General features: G+C 35.5%; 1 protein-coding gene across 3 annotated transcripts in view; it reads left to right on the top strand.

Annotated features, from left to right (window-relative positions):
- The window catches only part of SGCG (sarcoglycan gamma), a 111,658-nt gene that overhangs the window by 62,678 nt on the left and 28,291 nt on the right, over positions 1-20,689 (top strand). For all 3 annotated transcript variants that reach the window (XM_036917423.2, XM_036917424.2, XM_057490255.1), the window contains exons 2-4: positions 1,145-1,339; positions 6,702-6,803; positions 15,096-15,183. In XM_036917423.2, coding sequence (XP_036773318.2) covers positions 1,145-1,339; positions 6,702-6,803; positions 15,096-15,183 — 385 coding nt within the window. The remainder of the gene's footprint in view (positions 1-1,144; positions 1,340-6,701; positions 6,804-15,095; positions 15,184-20,689) is intronic.

The following is a 20,689-nucleotide window of genomic DNA, read 5'->3' on the forward strand; positions in this document are numbered from 1 at the left end:
ATTTAAAAAATCCCAGAGGTAAATATTTTATATTTCCAAGTAATCATTTCACTTCACTATAATGAGAAAAGTCTTCATAATCTTGATTTTATAAATAAAACACACTTTCTTTTTTACTTTGTGTAAGGGGAAATGAATGATTTTTTCAGAAATCTCCATAGAGTTGAAGTTGTTATAAAGGCTCTTACTCCTTCCTCTTCTTTTTTTTTTAAAATTCAGGTATGATTGATATACACTCTTATGAAGGTTTCACATGAAAAAACAATGTGGTTACTACATTCACCCATATTGTCAAGTCCCCACCCTACCCCAATGTAGTGCATCAAGATGCCGCAGATCCACTAAGTGCCTTCTCTGTGCTACTCTATTCCCCCCGTGACCCCCGACACCATGTGTACTAAGCTGCTCTTTCCTCTTACATAAAACAATGAATATTTTTAAACGTGTGTGTGCTCACACACATATTCTGATCATTCTTAAAGTAGGTTAATACTTGGGAACTTCACTATAGTCAAAAGTTAGTAAGGTAGGTATCTTGTAAAGAGCTTTTTAAATTCTGAGTAATTTAGTAGCTGAAGAAAGATGTAATTTAATCATCTGACATAAAATTGAGTAATTGCTTCTATTTTTTAAAATACATAGATTAATCAGCTTGATTTTCCTCCCAAGGAGTCTTAAAAACTTGATAACGTGATTATTTTAAGTTGATGCTTCAATTCCAAGTTTAACTCTGCAGAATTTCAAAAGTTGATGTATATACGTGAATTCATTGATTAAAATCTGATACTATAGCTACTGGATTTGTTACATATGAAATATTTTGAATGAGAGATGATATATCACTCTGCAGTTGAAATACAGTGACGTGTTTCAAAGTAATATTTAAAAATAATTTAAAATATCTAAAATCTCTTAAAAAATCATTAGCTTGGAATATTTATCAATGGGGTAAAAATATGGTTAGACTCTTAGTCAATCAGTACTGACAGGCAAGTTCTCTCTCCACCTGCCTGTCTGCCCCTCCCTCCCTCCCTCCCTCTCCCCGTCTCTGCCCCTCTCTGCCCTCCTCCTCCTCCTGGCCTTCCTTCCTCCCCCTCCCCTCTCCCCTCCCCCTACTCCCCAAACTTTCCCCACCCCGTGGCAGATGGTACGGGAACAGTACACCACGACCACAGAAGGCACCCACATAGAGAGGCCAGAGAACCAGTGCATCTACAAAATTGGCATTTACGGCTGGAGGAAGCGTTGCCTCTACTTATTTGTTCTTCTTTTACTCATCATCCTCCTCGTGAATTTTGCCCTTACAATTTGGATTCTTAAAGTGATGTGGTTTTCTCCGGTAAGTATTGTCTTTTCCCTGGTGAGCATGCTCTTGTTTTGTGTGCTGTATCTCTTCATCTATATTGTATTGGTAAAAGCTTTCCTTTCATATAATTCATGTTTGCTTCCATTCTGGGTCAAAAGTTGCAGTAGCAAAATATTCATATAACATTTACTTTTTTAAAAATTTCACTGTGAACACGCTATGCATGTTTGGGTTTTTTGTTTTTATTGTAATATTTTTTCATTGGTCGTTATCTCTCTATGTTGGGAAAATTGTAATAATCTTGAGTCTATGGTTGAGCGAGCCAAAACTGCTTGACTCACTCACATTACAATTAATTCATTAATTTGTGGAATTGTATGTTTTTATTCATAGATATTTACCATTCATATTCATAACTAACATTCATAAAATGCTACTTTTCATTTTTTAAAAAAATCCATTTGAATATACTCTAAGTTCATGTCTACACTTCAACATTTAACAGCAGATTTAGTAAGTAAAATACTAGTAGTCTTAAGCAATTCACATTTTATTTTAAATATCCTAATGTTTTCAAGATAGCTGGGTAATTTTATATGCTCTGATAAGATTTTGTGTACTTTTTGAAAAGAATACTCATTTAATATAGAATGTCTTAATTTTGCAATCATGGTGAGGAAAAAATGCTACAGTGAATAACAGAGGTAGGTTAATCTGTTCCTTGCACGCATCTTGAAAGTGTGATAGAAACACAGGCCCTTTCCTATTGCAGGAACAGTTGTAGCATTCTGTCTGAAGTGCCTTCCGGTGATTAGCATCCTTTACTTTCTATGCAATTATGTCTTTCCTGCAATTATTTCTTTCTTTCCTATGTCATTTTATAGCCAATAGACATTCTTTATTTTGAAATGTGTGTTATTTAATATATTTAATATAAATGTAGATGATATATTTAATATAAATATATAGCATATTATAAATATTTATTATAAATTATATAAACATATTTAAATTAGTCCTATTTACATTGGATTTCTTCTTTAATACTTACAAAAAAATAATTTACAGTTTCACCATAGTATCTAGTTCCATTGGGCAGCTTTACTTTATGCAAGTAGCACAACATATGGTATGCATGTTTTGTACATCATTTTCATTTCATATCCAAATCTGAAGTGTTTTATTTTACCATTTTTGGAGACTGAGTCAAGCCTGAGGTCCTCAAACTATAAACCATGGCATCTGTCAGGGACACCTGCTGGCCAGAGTGGCCTGCATCAGCCTGCAGTCCACCCCTCAGTCGGCAGAACTGTGCTAGGAAGAAGACCTCTAGAAAGGCCTGGGAAAAAGGCGTCCTGCAGCCTGCAAGTGCAGGAGACAGCCAGATTTTAATAGTCCCTCAGCACAGGGGCCATGAGTTAGTTCTATCAGTCACCTTGTGATTGTGGTGCATGGTTGGCACTCAGTCAGCATATCTTGAATGATTAAAGATATGCATCATATTAGAAATAATGTGCACCAATTTTATAAACTTTATGTGAATGCAAAGTGAATATAGGCATAGTTTGGGCTCTTGTCTTATACTGTGCATTTAAAATAGCTTATAGGTATGATAGACTTAAATTAAGTTGTGCTAGCAACTGAGCCCACTTCAGCGATTAGGATAGCTGAGGACAGAGCCCAGCAAATTGTTTCCTGCCTGAATGCAGCTCTTCACAGTCTGCACTTTCCAGTGAGATGTAGTCACTGAGTATGGTATTTTCTTCAATATCAGGAATGTGTTACTAACTGGCAGTGAATATTCAGGGTTCTAAAGTGTTGCCCTTCAACAGAATAGGATGAACAAACACTAATATTCATGGGCTCCAAGGCAAGATCCACCGAAAGATTCTCCAGCCAAGAGCACAGGGCTTGAATCAGAAGATGGTGGGTAGGCCTGGGGCCTTACCCTCAAAGTGGGATGACATAAATGATGTGATTCTCATGTGTATGTGAGCATGATTCCTACAGGACATGAGGCTGTAAATGTAAATTAATTTGTACTTTAATTTTTTCCTGCTTTGAAAGACCACTATATATAAGATTTCATTTTTAAAATTTTGTTCATATATAAATAACATATATAAATATGTTATATATAAATATATATAAATATACATATATATAATAATAATAAATATATATAAATATCATATATAATGCCATAGAAGTAACATGACTATAAAAGAACCCTTCTAGATCTCTGGCACCAGAATGATAAAGTCAGGGCCTTCAACATTTGTAGAGAGCTATACAGTTTGGAACATGTAATGACCAGGATATAGTTCTCTACCTAAATCCAAGTATAATAGCCTATCTATTACCCCCACAAGTGGTCATTAGTCAGGGTTCAGTGAAAATGATAATTTCCCGAATTAGCAGAGTTTAGGTGGGCTTTCTCTGCTTGGATCCCCAATAGTATAGTAATGGCATGTTTATTACTTTACATAGACTATCATTTCAATCCACTTCTTCCCACCATCATGCTTTAATATTTCACTGTAGAAAACAATAAAGCTAACTACCAGTAATATATTTTTAAATGCCATGATCAATTTACAGGAGAAAGAAAGCAAAACATCACAAAATGAAACCACAAGGATACCAAAGAATACTGAGACTTTAAAAAGATAAAAGAATAAGAGACATGACTTAGACGTTGATAAGAGAACTAATATGAACTCAAAAAAAACCAGCTTTTCTGTGCCCATTGTGGGTTTTGGAGACCCCAAATCATGAGTATCTCACAAATCCAGTCCCAGTCTTAGAACTGCAACTTCATGTGAGGGAATTTTACAAAATTTATGTAAATGATATCCATTGAATATAAAGTAATATTTAGGAAATGCAACTGATACTAAACAGATTCTAGTACGTTCTATGTTAGCCACTGTAACAGTTAAATCAATTACTTAGGAAAGTGGACATTAAAAGAAATCAGTGCAATAAAATGGTTAGTTTATGTTTCCCTCACTATACTTTCCTTCCATAAAACTAATATTCAATATTAGTTTTAGTTATAGTGTTCCTTGATGTAGAATGAAATCTAAAAGTATTGCCAACAAGTGCTTTAAAATAAGGCATCTTTTATTTTTTTACTGTGTGATTCCATATTTTTATATATATAATATTTAAATATATACAATAAAAATACATAACCATGTACCTTAAAATATTATTTTAAAATATTTCAAGTGTGATTATTTTTATATTAAATTTGTATTAAATCAAATATAAAATATGTAACATTTTAATATAAATAATTCTAAAAAATGCAAGCAAAACTATAGTGACAGAAAGCAGATCAGTGATTGCCTGGGAAGGCAGGGACAGGGAGAGAAGAAAGGGAGGGAAAGATTACAAAGGTGCATGAGTAAACTTTTAGGAAAGATGATCTGTTCATTATCTTGATGGTGGTTATGAATTCATGAATGTATAGAAATGTCAAAACTTATATTGTACCATTTAAATGTGTACAGTTCAATGTATATCAATTACATCTCAATAACATTGCTGAAAAATTCCCATCTTCAGAATTCAGGAATTTTCTTTAAGTTTTTAAATATGATATTAGGTTTCCCTTAAATTTCCTTTATCAAATTGAGAAACTTCCCTTCTGTTCCTAGTTTGCTGAATATTTTTTTAGAAATTCATATTTCATTTTTTCAAATAAGGCATCTTTTATTTTTAAGAGCCTAAACAGATTTTTTAAAAAACCTTTATAGTCATCAATATTTGTTTGCATATAAACTATTTTAGTGTCTTCAATGAATGTAATTTTAGCAAGGTAAGATTAGTGATTCTGAGCCATCTACATTAACACTGGAAGTTAAATTTCTTTGGGCACTTTTATTTGGAGAAAAGGGACATAAATAGTCAAAACAAAATTGTAATATTTAATTTAGAATTAAGCTTATAGCTCTCCTCTAAAATATTTTGTGGACATATTTTATTTGTTTTCCTTCACTATGGCAATAGGCAACATTGCTCCTATTAGGAAGTCAGAAACCCTAAGTGTATTTATCCTTAGGAAGGACTTAAAATTAATTCATTTTGGAAGCCAGCAATTGGAAATCTTCCATCAGGGATGTTCCAATTAAGAATCTTCATTTAGCCAGAAAGTAAGGCCCTAATGGACTGCCTCTGTGGATATTTCCTTAGATAAATGTGTCCTCATAAGAAGACAGTGATCATTCATGGGAAGGTAGGAAAACAGTATGAGATGGCATCTGGATGTCATTTATTTCAGCCCTGTGATTGTGTAATTATTTAAAGAGGATTTCAAAAACTCAGGAAAGAATGCTTACACACAAATAACTACAGGCTGTTTTTGCACACTGATCCTTCAAGGTCATTAAAATAGTACCTTTGTAGTGATATTTTCTAACATATCTATTAACTATTTCATTTTATAAATTCTCAAAATTTAAAGATGATTGATTTGTACTAAATACATAGGAAGACTTGAATACATTGTTTATTTTAATGACCTTTATTTTCTTCATCTATAAAACACCAAGGCAGGAGAAGTATTTTCTGAAGCAGGAGGAAGGCTGGGAAAGCATCGTGTGGGAGCCAAAGGGGGCTGGTGTTTCCAGGACAAACGTGTCCAGTGTGGGACGCCGAGGAGAACGCAAAGGGAATGAAGTTCTAATGTGACCACAGATTTAATGGCATGATGCTGATCTCCCAAATTAAATCTTCTATTCTTTCTGCTAATTCTTTAGACTAGAAACTCCTTGAAAGCAGGCACCTTGAACAGAGCTCCCCATCTTCCTGTAATGCTTTTCACTTAAGAAATGCTAAGCAAATGTCTGCTGTATTGTGAAGACTTAAAAAGATATTTAGGTGATGGACAGTAACTGTAATGGGGTATGTAGGGGGGACTTGATAATAGGGGGAGTCTAGTAACCATAATGTTCAAATAATTATACATTAACGATACCAAAAAAAAAAGATATTTAGGATATTTTGGGGGTGGTGGTGATGGAGCTGTTCTGTATCCTGGTTACAATTAAAAAAAAAAGAACTATACACCTCAGAAGAGTCCATTTTATTGCATCTTAATTTGAAAAAAACTAATTAATTGTAAGATTCTTTTCTTATATGGTGTGGACACTTGGGTGTTTACTATAAAGTGATTCTTTAAACCTTGTATGCCCTTTGTATGTACACAAGACAAAAAAATACTGAATATTGAATTAAAAAACCTAAAGTTTTAAATAAAGCATTTAATAGAACTATAGAAAAATGCCCATGGGAAATCCACAAAAATGTGTAACTAATTTAAGTTGATACTAAAAGAAATGAACAAGAAATCAGTTACAAAAGCTCTATTGTCTCATCTTTTTAACAGATAGGAATGGGTCACTTGCATGTTACAGAAGATGGACTTCGCCTAGAAGGGGAATCAGAATTTTTATTCCCCTTGTATGCCAAAGAAATACATTCCAGAGTGGTAAGAAACTGATGAAATATGTAAATAATTTTTTTGTTTTCTGAAAAGTAATGATTAAGTACAGAAATGTAATATATTTCAGAGAAGAATTCTTAGAATGCATACATATACACACAATCATGGTGTGCTTTTTATTTAAAAAAATTTGGCTATAATGTTGTGGAACTCATCTCTGATACTAAATTCTAAAAAGATTCCATTTTCATGTGTTTTACATCTGAGTTTGGTGGCATCAGTAATTTAGATCATAATAAAGTAAAGGTTTAATCATTAAAACCTTTATCAAAAACAATCTAAACTTCTTTCCATCAGTGCAAGTAATTTAAATACACTTATTTCCAGGCATTTAAAATTATCTGAGAAGCTTAAAGAGATATAAGTTTCCTAGTGTTATGAATACTATTATGTCCTGTACTAATTATACTAATTAGAGATGATGGTTCTGTAGGCTTCTCTGTATGTAGATTAAACATCACCATTAAATAATTGTGTGACTTCAAAAGTAAATCTGCCTCAACATTATCTTAATTTACCTCCATGGAATTTATAACAAGTAAAGCCAGGCATAAGACAAATAATCTTTGTAATATGTTCTATTTTCCCATATGTGACACTAGGGACTCTGTAATAAACACTTTGTTAGAATACTGATTAGGTGGTATTATCTAAATAAAATGTTAAAACTTCACCCAGTCATAATTTACCAACTGAATGAAGAACACATTCCTCATTTTTCTACCCATAATTCTAGATATGAAAGGATTTGTCGGTACCTCCTACATGCAGAGGTTGAACCACCTATTGTGGGGTAATGGGTCAGGAAACAAAGGCTGGCCACTGAGAAATACTCAGTCTTGTAGGAGAAATGAAGTACGCTCCTAAATGACACACCCAGTCACCAAGCTCTACTATCTGAATGATACAGTGTAAAACTTACATATAAATACTGACTACAGAAGAGAGTTCCTAGAGAATGCAAAGCACGTAAGTAGTTATTAGGCTCTATTGTGTCACATCTGGTAATATCTTCATCAATGCAGGCAAATGATCTGGAATATCACATCCTGATACACACATGAGCCTGATTCTGTGAGCTTATTCAGGTCATACACTTACTTTAATCATGATGGTATTTCACTGTATTAAATAGACTGTTATGTGGGAACATGAGGAATTAACACAGCTTTTGTAAAATGGAGAGTCAGATGTGAACAAAGAATTCAAATATTAGAACTTAGTGATTTTTTTCCTGCAGAGTTATGTTAACTGACCACCTCCAATATTTTTAAAGAGATAAGATTGGTGATAAGACTGATATCCTGGTGACTAAAATCAGGTGATTAGATCATAGCAACTTTAATATCCTGGAATTAATAATACTTTTAGTTATATCTTATCAGACTTGTTCATATCCTATACCCTGCATACTTTAAAAATAAACAGGGAGCAAAATTATATAATTTTAGATAATCACATTTTAAAGTCTCACAGTGATGCATTAATATATATATTAACCAATACATAAAATTATAGAAATATTTAGAATAATAGTATACAATCACAGAGCTGTATTTTGTAACTAACATGGCTTTCCAGTAATAGGTTTAACTAAACAAAATAATGCCTTGTAATTTCTGTATGCATTGATGTATTATTATGTTATTATATATTATGTTTTTGTTCCAAAGATGAGTCTGGGAAGTAATTCCCCATAAAATTACAGAAATTGCCTTATGAATTTGCAAAGTTTGACACATTTATGTATATTATTGGACTGGAAAAATTTCCTAATTATAAGTATAATTCAACATGATACTCTGGCTTCTAATATATGATTACTTGACCTTTTAAAATTACTACATGAAGTCCTCAAGATTGTTCTTGAAGTTCGTGATTGAAACTCATCCATCCTGCCCACTAATCCAAACATACAGCAATTACATCTAATAAAACAAAAAGGTTGTCTTTAAAAACATACAGACATTGTCAAAAGCTAAATGGAACAAAAACACACAGTTGTAAACCTTTCCTTGAAATCTAATTGCACTGACCGGGACTCTGGCCAGGTCTGTTGCAGGAGACAGTAATGAAAGGCAGGAAATAGTTGCAACTACAGCCCGTGCTTGAACAGGGAGGAACCTGCAAAGATGCCAGACCAGTGAGCACAGAAGTCTTAGCCCACTGTTGTAAGACTGAGACCCAGGAATCTGAATGAAACAATGATAAAGCCTTTAGACAGGATGGGTAAGTCCAGAAATTAAAATACATCCATGTGGGAGCTTGAGACTGAAATTTCAAACCACATAGGGAAAATTGCATCTAAAAAAAAAACAAATAAATCACAAAAAAAGAGAACTAACTTCCAAATAAGTAAGAATAATCAGTCTGAAAATGACTGGGAAAGCACACTTAAGAATCCCAAAGAGAAAAGGCTATTTTTTGAGTAGTTTTCATTTAGAAAATCAAGAAGTTATAAAATCAAACAGGTAATGTAAGACAGAAACAACAGGGAAGAGATTTACTTTCTCTCATTAAACAACTAAAATTTTGAGAAAATATCTGAAACAATGGCTTTTGCTATAGTCTTAATGTTCATATGTTGAAATCCTAACCCCCAAGGCGATGTACTAAGAAGGTGGGCCCGCCCTAGGAAGGTAATTAGGTTATTCGATAAAGCCCTCATGAATGGGATTATACAAGAGTCCTGAGAGACCTCCCTCATCCCTTTTGCCTCGCCAGGTTATAGCTGGAAGGTGCATTATGAACCAGAACGTGAGTCTCACTAGACATCAAATTTGCCAGCACCATCATCTTGGACTTCCCAGCCTGCAGAACTATGAAAAATAAATTGTTGTTTCTCAGTTTCTAGTATTTTGTTATAGCAGCCCAAATGGACTAAGACAGTTTTCAAGTATTAGATATGGCAGTTAGGACACTTAGCTCTGAGAGAGAGAAATAAAACAGGTGAGCCCCAGTTTACTTCCTGGAGAGTTTCTAAGACCACAGTGAGAGAGGGATACCATTGTAGAGATGTGTGTTCTCCCTGAGTTGAGGAGATATGGCTGGGATACAGGGAAAACCAGCCAGTCTGAGGTCCTCAAGGCAGAGTGCTGCAGAGGAGGGAGCTGCTACACACCAACAGCGCTCCAGAGATTGCAGAGAGTTCACCCTCCTTCACCATCTCCCACAGTTAGTCCACAGGTAAATACTTAACAATGTATATATATATGCGAGTAAGCTACCTGAGACTGAGGAAATAATCACTCAACAAAAACAGAAGGAATACATGGAATTCACATGGGTTTGGGAACAGCTCATATTCCCACTAGCCATAGTGGGAGAATTTCATAAGTCATGGGACATTGGGTAGAATGCTCAGAAGAGTGTTGGCTCAGGAATGGCACAAGATTGGCACTCAAATAAATGCTGGTCTGCTCCTATTGAATAAAGCTTAACAGGAAGCCTTGAAAATATACTTTTTCCAAGTGACTAGCTATATCCCAGAAGAAAACTCAAGAAAAATACATCCCATCTGGGTACAAAATTTAAGGAAAGCATGGGTATGTTAAGGAGAGATGTGAAAGAAAGACAAGAAACATGCAACTTAATCTTCTAGAGATGAAAAATGGAATTAAAAAAATCAATTAGTGGGATTAACAGATTAATAGCAAACTGGTCACTACAGAATGAAAAATTAGTAAATTTGAAAATATAGCAATAGATACTAATCAAAATGAAACATCGTGAAAAAAGACTGGAAAAAATTAAGAATATCAGTGAACTAAGGGACAATGTCAAGGGGTCTTAGGTATGTGTAATTGGAATTGCAAAGGGAATTGAGAGAAGGGAGGACAAATATTTGAGGAAAAAAAGTGATTTTTTTCCAAGTGTAATTAAAATCTTAAACCCACAGATCAAAGATGCTTACTGAACTCCAAACAAAAGAAACAAGAAACTACATTAAGGCACATCATAATTAAATTGCTTAAAGCTAGAGACAAAGAGAAAATCTTCAAAGCAGCCAGAGGAAAAAGACATATTATGTACAAAAGAACAGGAAAAGATGACAGCAAACTTCTAGTTGGGAATAATTCAAATGAGAAGCCCAGCACATCAATTTTAAAATACTAAAAGAAACACCAGCCAATCTAGAATTCTATACCTAGAAAAAATATCTTTCAAAACATAAGTCAAAATAAAATCTTTTCTCAGACTTAACAGAGCTGAAAAGAATTTACTTCAGCAGACTGGCTGGCACTACAAGAAATATTAAGGGAAATTCTTATGTAGAGGGAATCTGAGAACAGATAGAAATTTGGATTTTAACAAAGGAATAAGAAAACCAGAAATGGTAAATATGTGGATAAATGAAAAATAATATTTTTACTAGTTTAAACATTTTAGAAGATACTTACCTACAGAAGAAGAAATTATGACAATAGATTTTTGGATTTACAACAGGATAAAAGCAAAGTATATGACAACAATGAAACAAAGGCCATGAGAGAAAAAAAAATGAAAATACTGTTATAACATTCTTATATCATACATGAAGTGGCATAAAATTACTTAGACCATGATAAATTAAAGATGTTTAGTATAAATCCTACACTAAACACATACCCATATAATATAGTTAATATTTCAACCAAGGAGATAAAATCAAATCACAAATAATAATTAATGCAAAAGGAAACAAGAGCAAATTGGATAAATAGAAAACAAATAGCAAGTGGGTAGATTTAAACCAAGCCATATAATAATTACATTTAATATAAACGATCTAAACATTCCAATTGAAAGGCAGAAATTGTCATATTGAATGAAAAAAACCAGACCAACCATGTACCATGTACAAAAAAACCACCTTAATTACAAAGACACAAGTAGGTTAAAAGTACAAGGATAAAAAAAAAGATTAACTATAGTAACACTAATAAAAAAAAAAGTCGAAGTGACTATATTAACAAAAGACACAGCAGACTTCAAAGCAAAGAGAGAAAGATCTCAGAGATACATTCAAATGATGCAAGAGTAAATTCATGAACATTTATGTTGCTAAACATTTATTTATACACCTAATAGCTAAAATTCAAGCTACATGAAGAAAAATTGATAAAAGTGCAAGAAAAAAATTAGAAATATCCATATTTATAATAATAGATTTCAATATCCCTCTCTCAATAACTGACAAAGCAAATAGAAAATCAGTAAAAATATAGAAGACTTAAACACGATGAGCCTACTTGATCTAATTAGCATTCACAGGGCACTCTCTCCAACAACAGCACAAGTTATTTTCAAATGCACAAGGAATATTTATCAAGATAATATTTTAGATGATAAAACAAATCTCCATAAATTAAAAGCATTCGGATCATACAATGTATGTTTTCTAACCACAATGAATTTAAGGAGAAAGCAGCACCACAAAAATAACTGAAAACTTTCCAAATATTTGGAAATTAAATAAAACATTTATACACAATCCATTGGTCAAAGAAGAAATCAAAAGGAAAATTAGAGAGTATTTTGAACTGAATAAAAATGAAATTATATATATATATATATATACATATATATATATATATATATATATATATATATATGTATATATACAAAACTAGGGGGGTGTAGTCAAAGCTTTTCTTGAAGGGAAATTTATAACAAATTCTTACATTAGAAAAGAAGAAAAACAATGACCTCAGCATACAACTTGAGAAACTAGTAAAAGAAGAATAAATTACACCGAAAGAAAGAGAAGAAATGAAAGAATAAAAAACAGACATCAACAAAATAGAAAACATAAAAATAGAGAAAATCAATGAAAACCATAAGCTGGTTCTTTTGGAAGAACAATACGACTGATCAACCTCTAACCAGACTAATCATTGAGAAGAGAAGACATAAATGACCCATATCAGAAATGGTAGAGGGGACACGACATACCCTACAGACATTCAAATAGTGGTAAGGGAATATTATGAATAATTTCAGGCCAATTAATATAATATATCCACTGATAATTTTCTTACTGTTTAGTAGAATTCTTAACATACACATGCTGCTTTAATGACTAAATCAGCCTCTGCTATGCCCATATCAGGTTCAAATTTGAAGTAATTATGTACATACATGAAGTGTCCATAGGTGGTTATTAGGAATTCTTGGGGCAGTTGAGGTCCATATTTGGTCCTCCCAATGCATCCTTACATTGTTAATAGTCTTTTTATGCATCTTTCTCACAGCTATTTTTGTAGCTCACACACTGGAGAAAAGATAACATGTCTTGTGGCTAAATGTAATGTTGAATGATATATTTACGTTATCCAGTAAATGAGGGTCAGAATTCAATTCAGATGAGTGAAAAATATTCCCTTTCTACCTTGCTGTCATTCTACAAATGGCATAAACTTTTTCTCAAGGCTATCACGAGCTAACTATGAAAACCAAAACTCATTCACAAACTAGTTCTCAACTTCCTCATCTAGAAAATGGAAATGATATTCCTGTACTTGTTAATAAAATCGCAGGGTTTTTTATGTACCTGTTCATGGTTTTAAGGTACTTATCAAAAATGTAGATTAACAAGCAAGTGCAATCCAATGTAAAAGCTTTTGTTAAGTAGTACAGGGACTTTGTATATCATTTTGTTGTTAATATATAGAGAACTTTCTGCTTTATCTTGTGAGCAACAGAAAATCTAGCTAGTAATGCATAAACTTATAGGAACTTTTTTTCTCACCTAACAGAAGCTGGAAGCAGTAGCTATAGCATCAGTTTGGCACCTCACAATATTGGGGTCAGTATCTTCTCCATCCTCCTGACTTCTCCGTGGTGGCTAGATGTCTGATAGGCCACACCCAAGTCATGTGGCCCCATGAACTATGCAGTGCCAGTGCATGCATGCATCCCTTTCATCAGGAAAGCAAATGCTTGCCTAGAAACCCCCGGCTCCACCCATAGCAGATTTCAGCTTATATATCATTGACCAGAATTGTGTCACTTTGATATCCATAAGCTGCAAGACAGGCTGAGAAAGCAATTCACCTTTTCAATCCATTATAGTGTAAGGAAGAAAAAGGAAGGGGTTAGACAGTGCCCACTGGCCCAGACAACCAAGGCGGTTCCCTGAATAGCTTACCTCGTCTAGGCACCAGAGTGGGACTCATAGCTTTCGCCTGAGCCCTGTCCTCCCAGCCCAGAATGATAGAAAAAAGCATGGAAGTTGACATCTAATGAGTGGGTTCCATCATGGAACTTTCACTTGCTGTGATTTAATCTCTTTGAACTCAGTTTCCCCATCTATATATAAGGAGCAACGGTATCTACTTCAAAACGTGGAGGAGAAAATGAGAGGATGGATGCTGAAATTATTGGTAAATTGTTAACTCATTATCATTTATTATCTACTATCTAACTATTTCTAATTACCTAATCATTTTCTAACAATGCAAAAACAAGTATTAAGGTCATATCATCGGATAAAATGTGAGATGCTGATAGATCCATCTGCTTCCAGAAAGTGAGTTCAAGAATCGCTGACCTGCTGGATAGAATGCCAAGCACTCTTGAAACTTCTTTCCTGCTGAAAAATCACATTATTCCCTACAACTTTCAAAGATATTTGGTTCCCCCTGAGTGAACCACAAACCCACCTGAATCCAACAGCCAAATTTCTGCATTCCTTTTGAAGAAAATTGTTCATATAAAAGCTAACAGTCTTCTGTAAAACAAAACCACCCATTCAGAACTATGATACTGCAGAAAGCACTTCGGTGTTTATAAAGCCACTTTTATCTTCCAACAAAAGCTCAAAACACATAGGCATCCAACAACTTTTAAAACCTCTTTTGAAACTGTGAGAAGCTTTTGCATTTTGAAAGTAAGTAGTGTTATATTATAGAAAAGCTAACCATTCTCTGATTTATCTTAAAATATATTGTGTCTTGGAATTAAATAATAGGAACTGAACTTCAAATTTCTTGGAAAAGATTAAAAACTGGTTAAATCTTGACTGTATTTAGATCTTCACCTTGAGAACTGACTTGGTACATTGTAATCTGTGCACAGAAACAGTATAAACTCATAAAATTATTATATTTTATGGGAAAAATTTACATACTCAGTAAAATCAAAATTTTTAAATAATTTTAGCCACAAATTTATAGGATCACAGGATCTGAGACCATGGAAAAATCATTTTATGTAAATGCTAAATTTAAATACAATATAAAGATATTGTCACTTGAAATAGTACATATCTGGCTAATTTTATAAATCCCTTTCTAGGACTCATCTCTGCTTCTACAGTCAACTCAGAATGTGACCGTAAATGCACGCAATTCTGAAGGCGAAGTCACAGGCAGATTAAAAGTAGGTGAGTCTGACTTCATCACAGTGCTTTGCATGGGTTGTCCATGAACAGTTGTGCTGAATGGATAAGTCTGTTTTCTCTTCTAGAGAATTAAAGTTATTTGTGAACAATCGAAGTATGAATTTTCTAAATACCATGCTGTGTTGACCACAGAGAATAATTAGCATCACAGGGAGGGACAGTCTAAAGTATTTTATTTAAAGTTATGTTGATTCCAAGAAATAAGGGACCATTCAAGTTAGTAGAAGAAACACAATGAATGTTGCAGAATGCAAAAAAAATCACAGACCAGAGGAAAGGAGCCAGAGTAGCTGGCCTAGAGGGAACAGAGACCAGGTGCTGTAAACAAAAAGCATTGCCCTCCGTCTCCCATCTCTTCCCCTCCGCCTCTTTCTCCCCTTCCTCTCACCGCCTCTCCCTCTGCCCACGTACCTCTCTTCTCCAGTGTATCTCTGCCCCCATCATTTTCACTTGGGTGTTATGGCTTCATCATATCTAACCTGCAGGACCTGCAGGACCTCTCCAGCTCATGTGATCGGCTGCAGTTCTCATCACCCAACACCGACCAATTTAGTCTTCAGTTGCACAGACTGAATCTAAATTCACACAAAGTACTCTAATTGGTCCAACTAAACTGTTCAACCAACTGTCCTTGGGTCAACTATGTGCACCCATCCAATCAGCTAAGACCAGAGAATAAGGTCACATGGCAGTGAAGTCACATGGAATCTTGCACACTGAGGAAAAATGATTAGAGAGAAAGAATATAGATGAAAGAAAAAACAGAAGAGCAAACTCCCTGGTAAAAGTCATGTATATACCTTCTAGGTACTATCAATGTTCTATAGATTTGCTAAGTCTTAAGAAATTGGATGGCCCTTTTAATTATGGGGAAACAGATGAGAAGTGTCTCTCTTCTTTAATGACTGTTTTTACAAAAGAGAATAATGTTACCTTGGAAACTACACCATATATTAACCTGACTCCTTTCAGACTAATACAAGGAAGGATATTTTATGTTCTGTTTTAATCATCATAACTTATTCTAAGTAACAAGTTATACTCTTTTGCTTACAAGTTTGATCACTAAGTCCAGTGAAATCCTCAGTCTAGAGATGAACCTGAGTTTATCCACGATACATGTTGCTGAAACTTGCCTAAATCAAGTTTTCTTGATGAATTATGTAGCAGTATGATTTATCTTTACCATCTTTTCTTCTTTAACTGACTGTAACTTTTAAATGTTTGAGAGATTTTTGCCCATCTTTTGTCATTCACTCAACAAACATTTATTCAGTGCCAATGTGCTAGTGTCTACATTCTGTCAGGTAATTACTAACACATAAAGAATATGTTATTATGTCTTGAGAGCTCCAAAAGTAAATAATTCCTTTTATATTCTTATAAAAATGATGAATACAAATACTCATTTCCTTATTTAATTCTTTGTTGCATGTGGATTTTCATATATCATACAAGGGAGTTAGCAATAATACAAGTGTGTCTCCAATTTCATGGATAAGAAAGCACCAAAAAAGTTAACTTTTTCAAGAACCCAGACCTAGTTAGTAAAGATGCTAGTCACACCAGGACTGGCTCTGGGACTCACTTCCCTCGGCCAGGAGTGTTTCTGCCAGCCAGCCCTCCCTAGCTTTAAACAGATATCCTTAAATGATGGCATGCACTGTCCTGGTTACCACAAGTAGGGTTCCCATTTTTGTCACCAAGAGCTTACTAAAAAAGTTTCCCTTTGAAATTAGTTTACTATAAGCTGCTAACTTCAAATCTTCAGTTTTAACCTTGGTATTCCATTACTGATACAGTGTTAAAATCACTGATTTCTATTAAACTTAGGTTGAAAAGCCTCTGCTACATTGAGAAACCTGAAGCAGAGGGCAGCATTCAGCTCAACAAATCCAAGATTGTTTGCAGCAAAGGACTTCCTACAGTCTAAACATTCCAGCCCAGGAGAAGTTAAATCTAGCCAACCTAGATATTAAAATGTGATTCATGTGAATTAGCCAAATTAATCCTGTCAAATTATATGAATGATTGTTTATTGCTAAGCAATTACTGAAAGAATTGGTAACCAATGAAATCGAAACCAAAAGTCTTAAATTCCAGAAAACACTTAAACACAAGCACCAATACCTAACATTTAAAATCCTTGAACTAAAAGATATTAAATCATAAGCAACAACAATGGGAACCTTACTAGTTATAAATGCAGTTAATTTTCTGTTGATTTCAAATAGCAAAAAAAAACCACCCCAATTCTGGTTAGCTTAAAAATAAGACACACCCAGAAATATGCAAGCTGCATTCAGATGACTTGGCAGAGTGTGGCAGTGTGGGTCCTGGAAACAACACCGAACCGCCCAGCAACCTGTGCTGGGTGCAGCGTCTGATCAAGCAGGACTACCCCCCTCTCCCTCCAGAGCTTCCACTGCAGTCTAATCCCTACACACCAGTGCAGAGATTTTCCGATTGCAACCAAACAGACCCAGTGGGGGAGCAGGTGACATTTATGGCAGAATTTGGTCACTGCCTCCCAGATATCTAAGTCATTTTTCTGAGTGCTACAAGGACTGCTGTGCTGCAATCACACTATCTTAGATCCAGGTCTTTGAATGACATTTGACAAAGCTGAGAAGAATCTCATCAATTCACCGAGTTTGTTAGTTCTTCTTTGAACTTCTGCACTGACATGCTTAGCTTCGGCAGAAGACTTTATACACTCAGAGCATGACTGGTATCAAGGATATAAATGTAAAACACAAGAATAAAGTGAATATAGTATTGCAGAATTTAATGCACACCCTATTAAGAGACAGCAATGCAACCTTAGCCAAGATATCTTTGGGTGTAATGACTGAACTCAACAGAAGAAACACTTACAATGATGCCAAACGGTCACAGTTATCCTAACTTCGTATTTCTCTAAAGTCACCAAGATGTTACTTGCTGCTCTGAATTCCTTCCCAGGGAAACAGGAGAAACAGGGTGGAGACTCAGCTTCTGAAGACGAACGACCTTCTAGTGCAAGTGAACCACAGGGAAGAGAGGTCCCCGACACAACACAAGGCTGGGCAGGCCATGAAAGTCCTCAGGAATCAGAAGAACAATAGCAAGAGAGGTTTGACTTTTGAGCGTCTACAGGATTAAAGATCCACAAGGTTCTGCAGAAAAATTGCTAAAGCACCAAGAGTACCCCAAGGAGGACTTTGAGGTGAGGAGGATGCTAAGGGTCCTTCCACCCAGACTGGCAGGAATTCACAGGCTTTCTTTCTTAACTTTGCTCACTTTATGCAGAGGTTTCTGTAGGCCCTTCAAAGAGAAGTAACAAAGATCCTTCTGTTTGCTGCACAAGCACATCATCATTGGTCGGGACTGAGGCCAACAATTTTATCATCCACAAAAGCTCTAGGGAAGTCATGACAGTAGTAATCAGTGCTATGAAAGAGGTAACAGCTCGGGGTGCGCTAGCTGTGACTGAGAGCCTTCTGAGATCTACCCCAGTGTACGACACACAAACACAAGACTGATGATGTCTGATAGAACTTTGATTCAGCTCCTGAGCATTAAATCCTCGAATGCAACAGAAGAAATTCTGGTATAATCCTACAGAGGCCTCTATGGAAGCAAGAATGCAAGAATATGGGGAATTAAATGCTAAAGAGTACAGCTCAGGAGCAGACATTCTAGGGTGAGAAAGAGAAAGAAAATGATGAAGACGGGTGGGAAAGGAACCCAGGAGGCTGCTGAGGGCGAGTGTGTTGACATGTACTGTTCTTACACAAAGAACAGCAAGAACTTTCCAAGAATCTTGCCCGAGAGCTCAAAGAGGAGTGGAAAGCCAAAACTGCCACCCTTAGAACTAGTCAGGTTCTAACCCAGGATGACTTCCAAAAAATCTGCCTGCATTTTTCTCCAACTGAAGCATGAACACAATGCTGCCCCAGGAAAGCCCCCAAAATGAGATATATTGAAATAGCACCAATGGACGCAGAGACAGGATACTTTCAATACAATGAACACGTTCATAAAAGCCCAAGTCGGAGGAGGAGACAAATATTAGCAACTGCAATGGCTAGAAAGACAGACAGAAAATAATACGTTAGGGATATTGCTTTCCATGCATGCCATCAATTCTCAAGGACTATGTTTTCAGTTTTCAGTGTCATTATTCTCTTTAGTCTGTAATTTGTATTTCCCTCTTTTAGCCAGAAGTTTATTTAATAAAGGATTTTTTAATTTCTGCATGGATGGGCCATGTTTTGTTTCTGTTAACCAACGTTAATGCTACTGCATTGTGCTCAGAGAGTATTTCTTCATGGCCTTTCCACTTTATGAAAGTTACTGATGTTGTTTGTGATCTAATTTATGATTAGATTTTGTGAATGTGCCATGGGCACTTGAGAGGAATGTGTACCTATTATCAGAGTTTCATGTTAATATATGTCATAATACTTGCCTTATTAAGTTTTTAGATCCTCTATCTCCTTACTTATGTTAAGCAGGAAGAAATGAGCAGGATGAGAAGAGGGCGGAGTCCACCAACAACTCCGGGAGTTAATCAGATTAAGCCCGAGACCTAGCAAGGACTCACCCCCTTTGCAGTGGGAGTTCCTCCCACACACCCTGAGTCTGGGCTGACCTTGAGGCTTGCCGCGGCTAACGCAGGGGAGGCAGGGCAGAGACAAGGGACAAGCATCATGGTTCATTTTCCTAAAATATGCCAAGATTAGCATAACAAGAACAGGAAAGACTCATCTTAAGGCTAAGATTCCACTTTCAAAAGAAAATCGGACACTTAGACTCCTAACATTCTTTAGTAATTAGCCAGCGACTTGTCTTCACTGATGTATTTCCACTACTTGAGGGTGGTCACTGTCTTAGAGAGAAACAAAAGGCTTGTCCTACAGAATCACCTAGAGGACTGGCTATAGACAATGATACAGCATCTCTCACCAGAGATAAACATCATGAGACCTCCTGACAAGCCTACACCCCCCCCAACCCTTTATCCCATTCTTGAGACTCCTTGAAGGACAGAATCCCGGTTTTGGGGAGCGCCTCCTCTTCTCTGAGGTTGCCCGCACTCCCTTCCTGGACTGTGTATTTTTAAAAGACTTCTCACAGCTCAACTTATTACATTTTGTCTCTGTGCTCTTCTTGTCACTCTGTTATTCCATTATATTTTCCAGACTTCAAGCATACGTCTTCACTCTCTGTCCTGCTTCAGATTAGTAAGGAGGGGCTGCTGAGAGCCCTGATTTGGGCTGGCCCATTCCCAGCACCTGGGTGGCCCAGACTACAGCTATACAATCATGCTCCTTAGTTGCTTGCCTAAAAATCTCTTTTCTTTGCCTTTAGGAAATTCTCAGAACACACTTTCACTCTATCCAGTGCTCTGTGGCTCCCCTAAATCCTGGGGTGGTGTAACTCCGGGGAAAAATCCCGGGGCAAAAATACCTTCAAAATTGAAATTAGCCAAGGGAGAAATAAA

Source organism: Manis pentadactyla, chromosome 2, assembly GCF_030020395.1.
Source record: "Manis pentadactyla isolate mManPen7 chromosome 2, mManPen7.hap1, whole genome shotgun sequence".
Lineage (NCBI taxonomy): Eukaryota > Metazoa > Chordata > Mammalia > Pholidota > Manidae > Manis > Manis pentadactyla.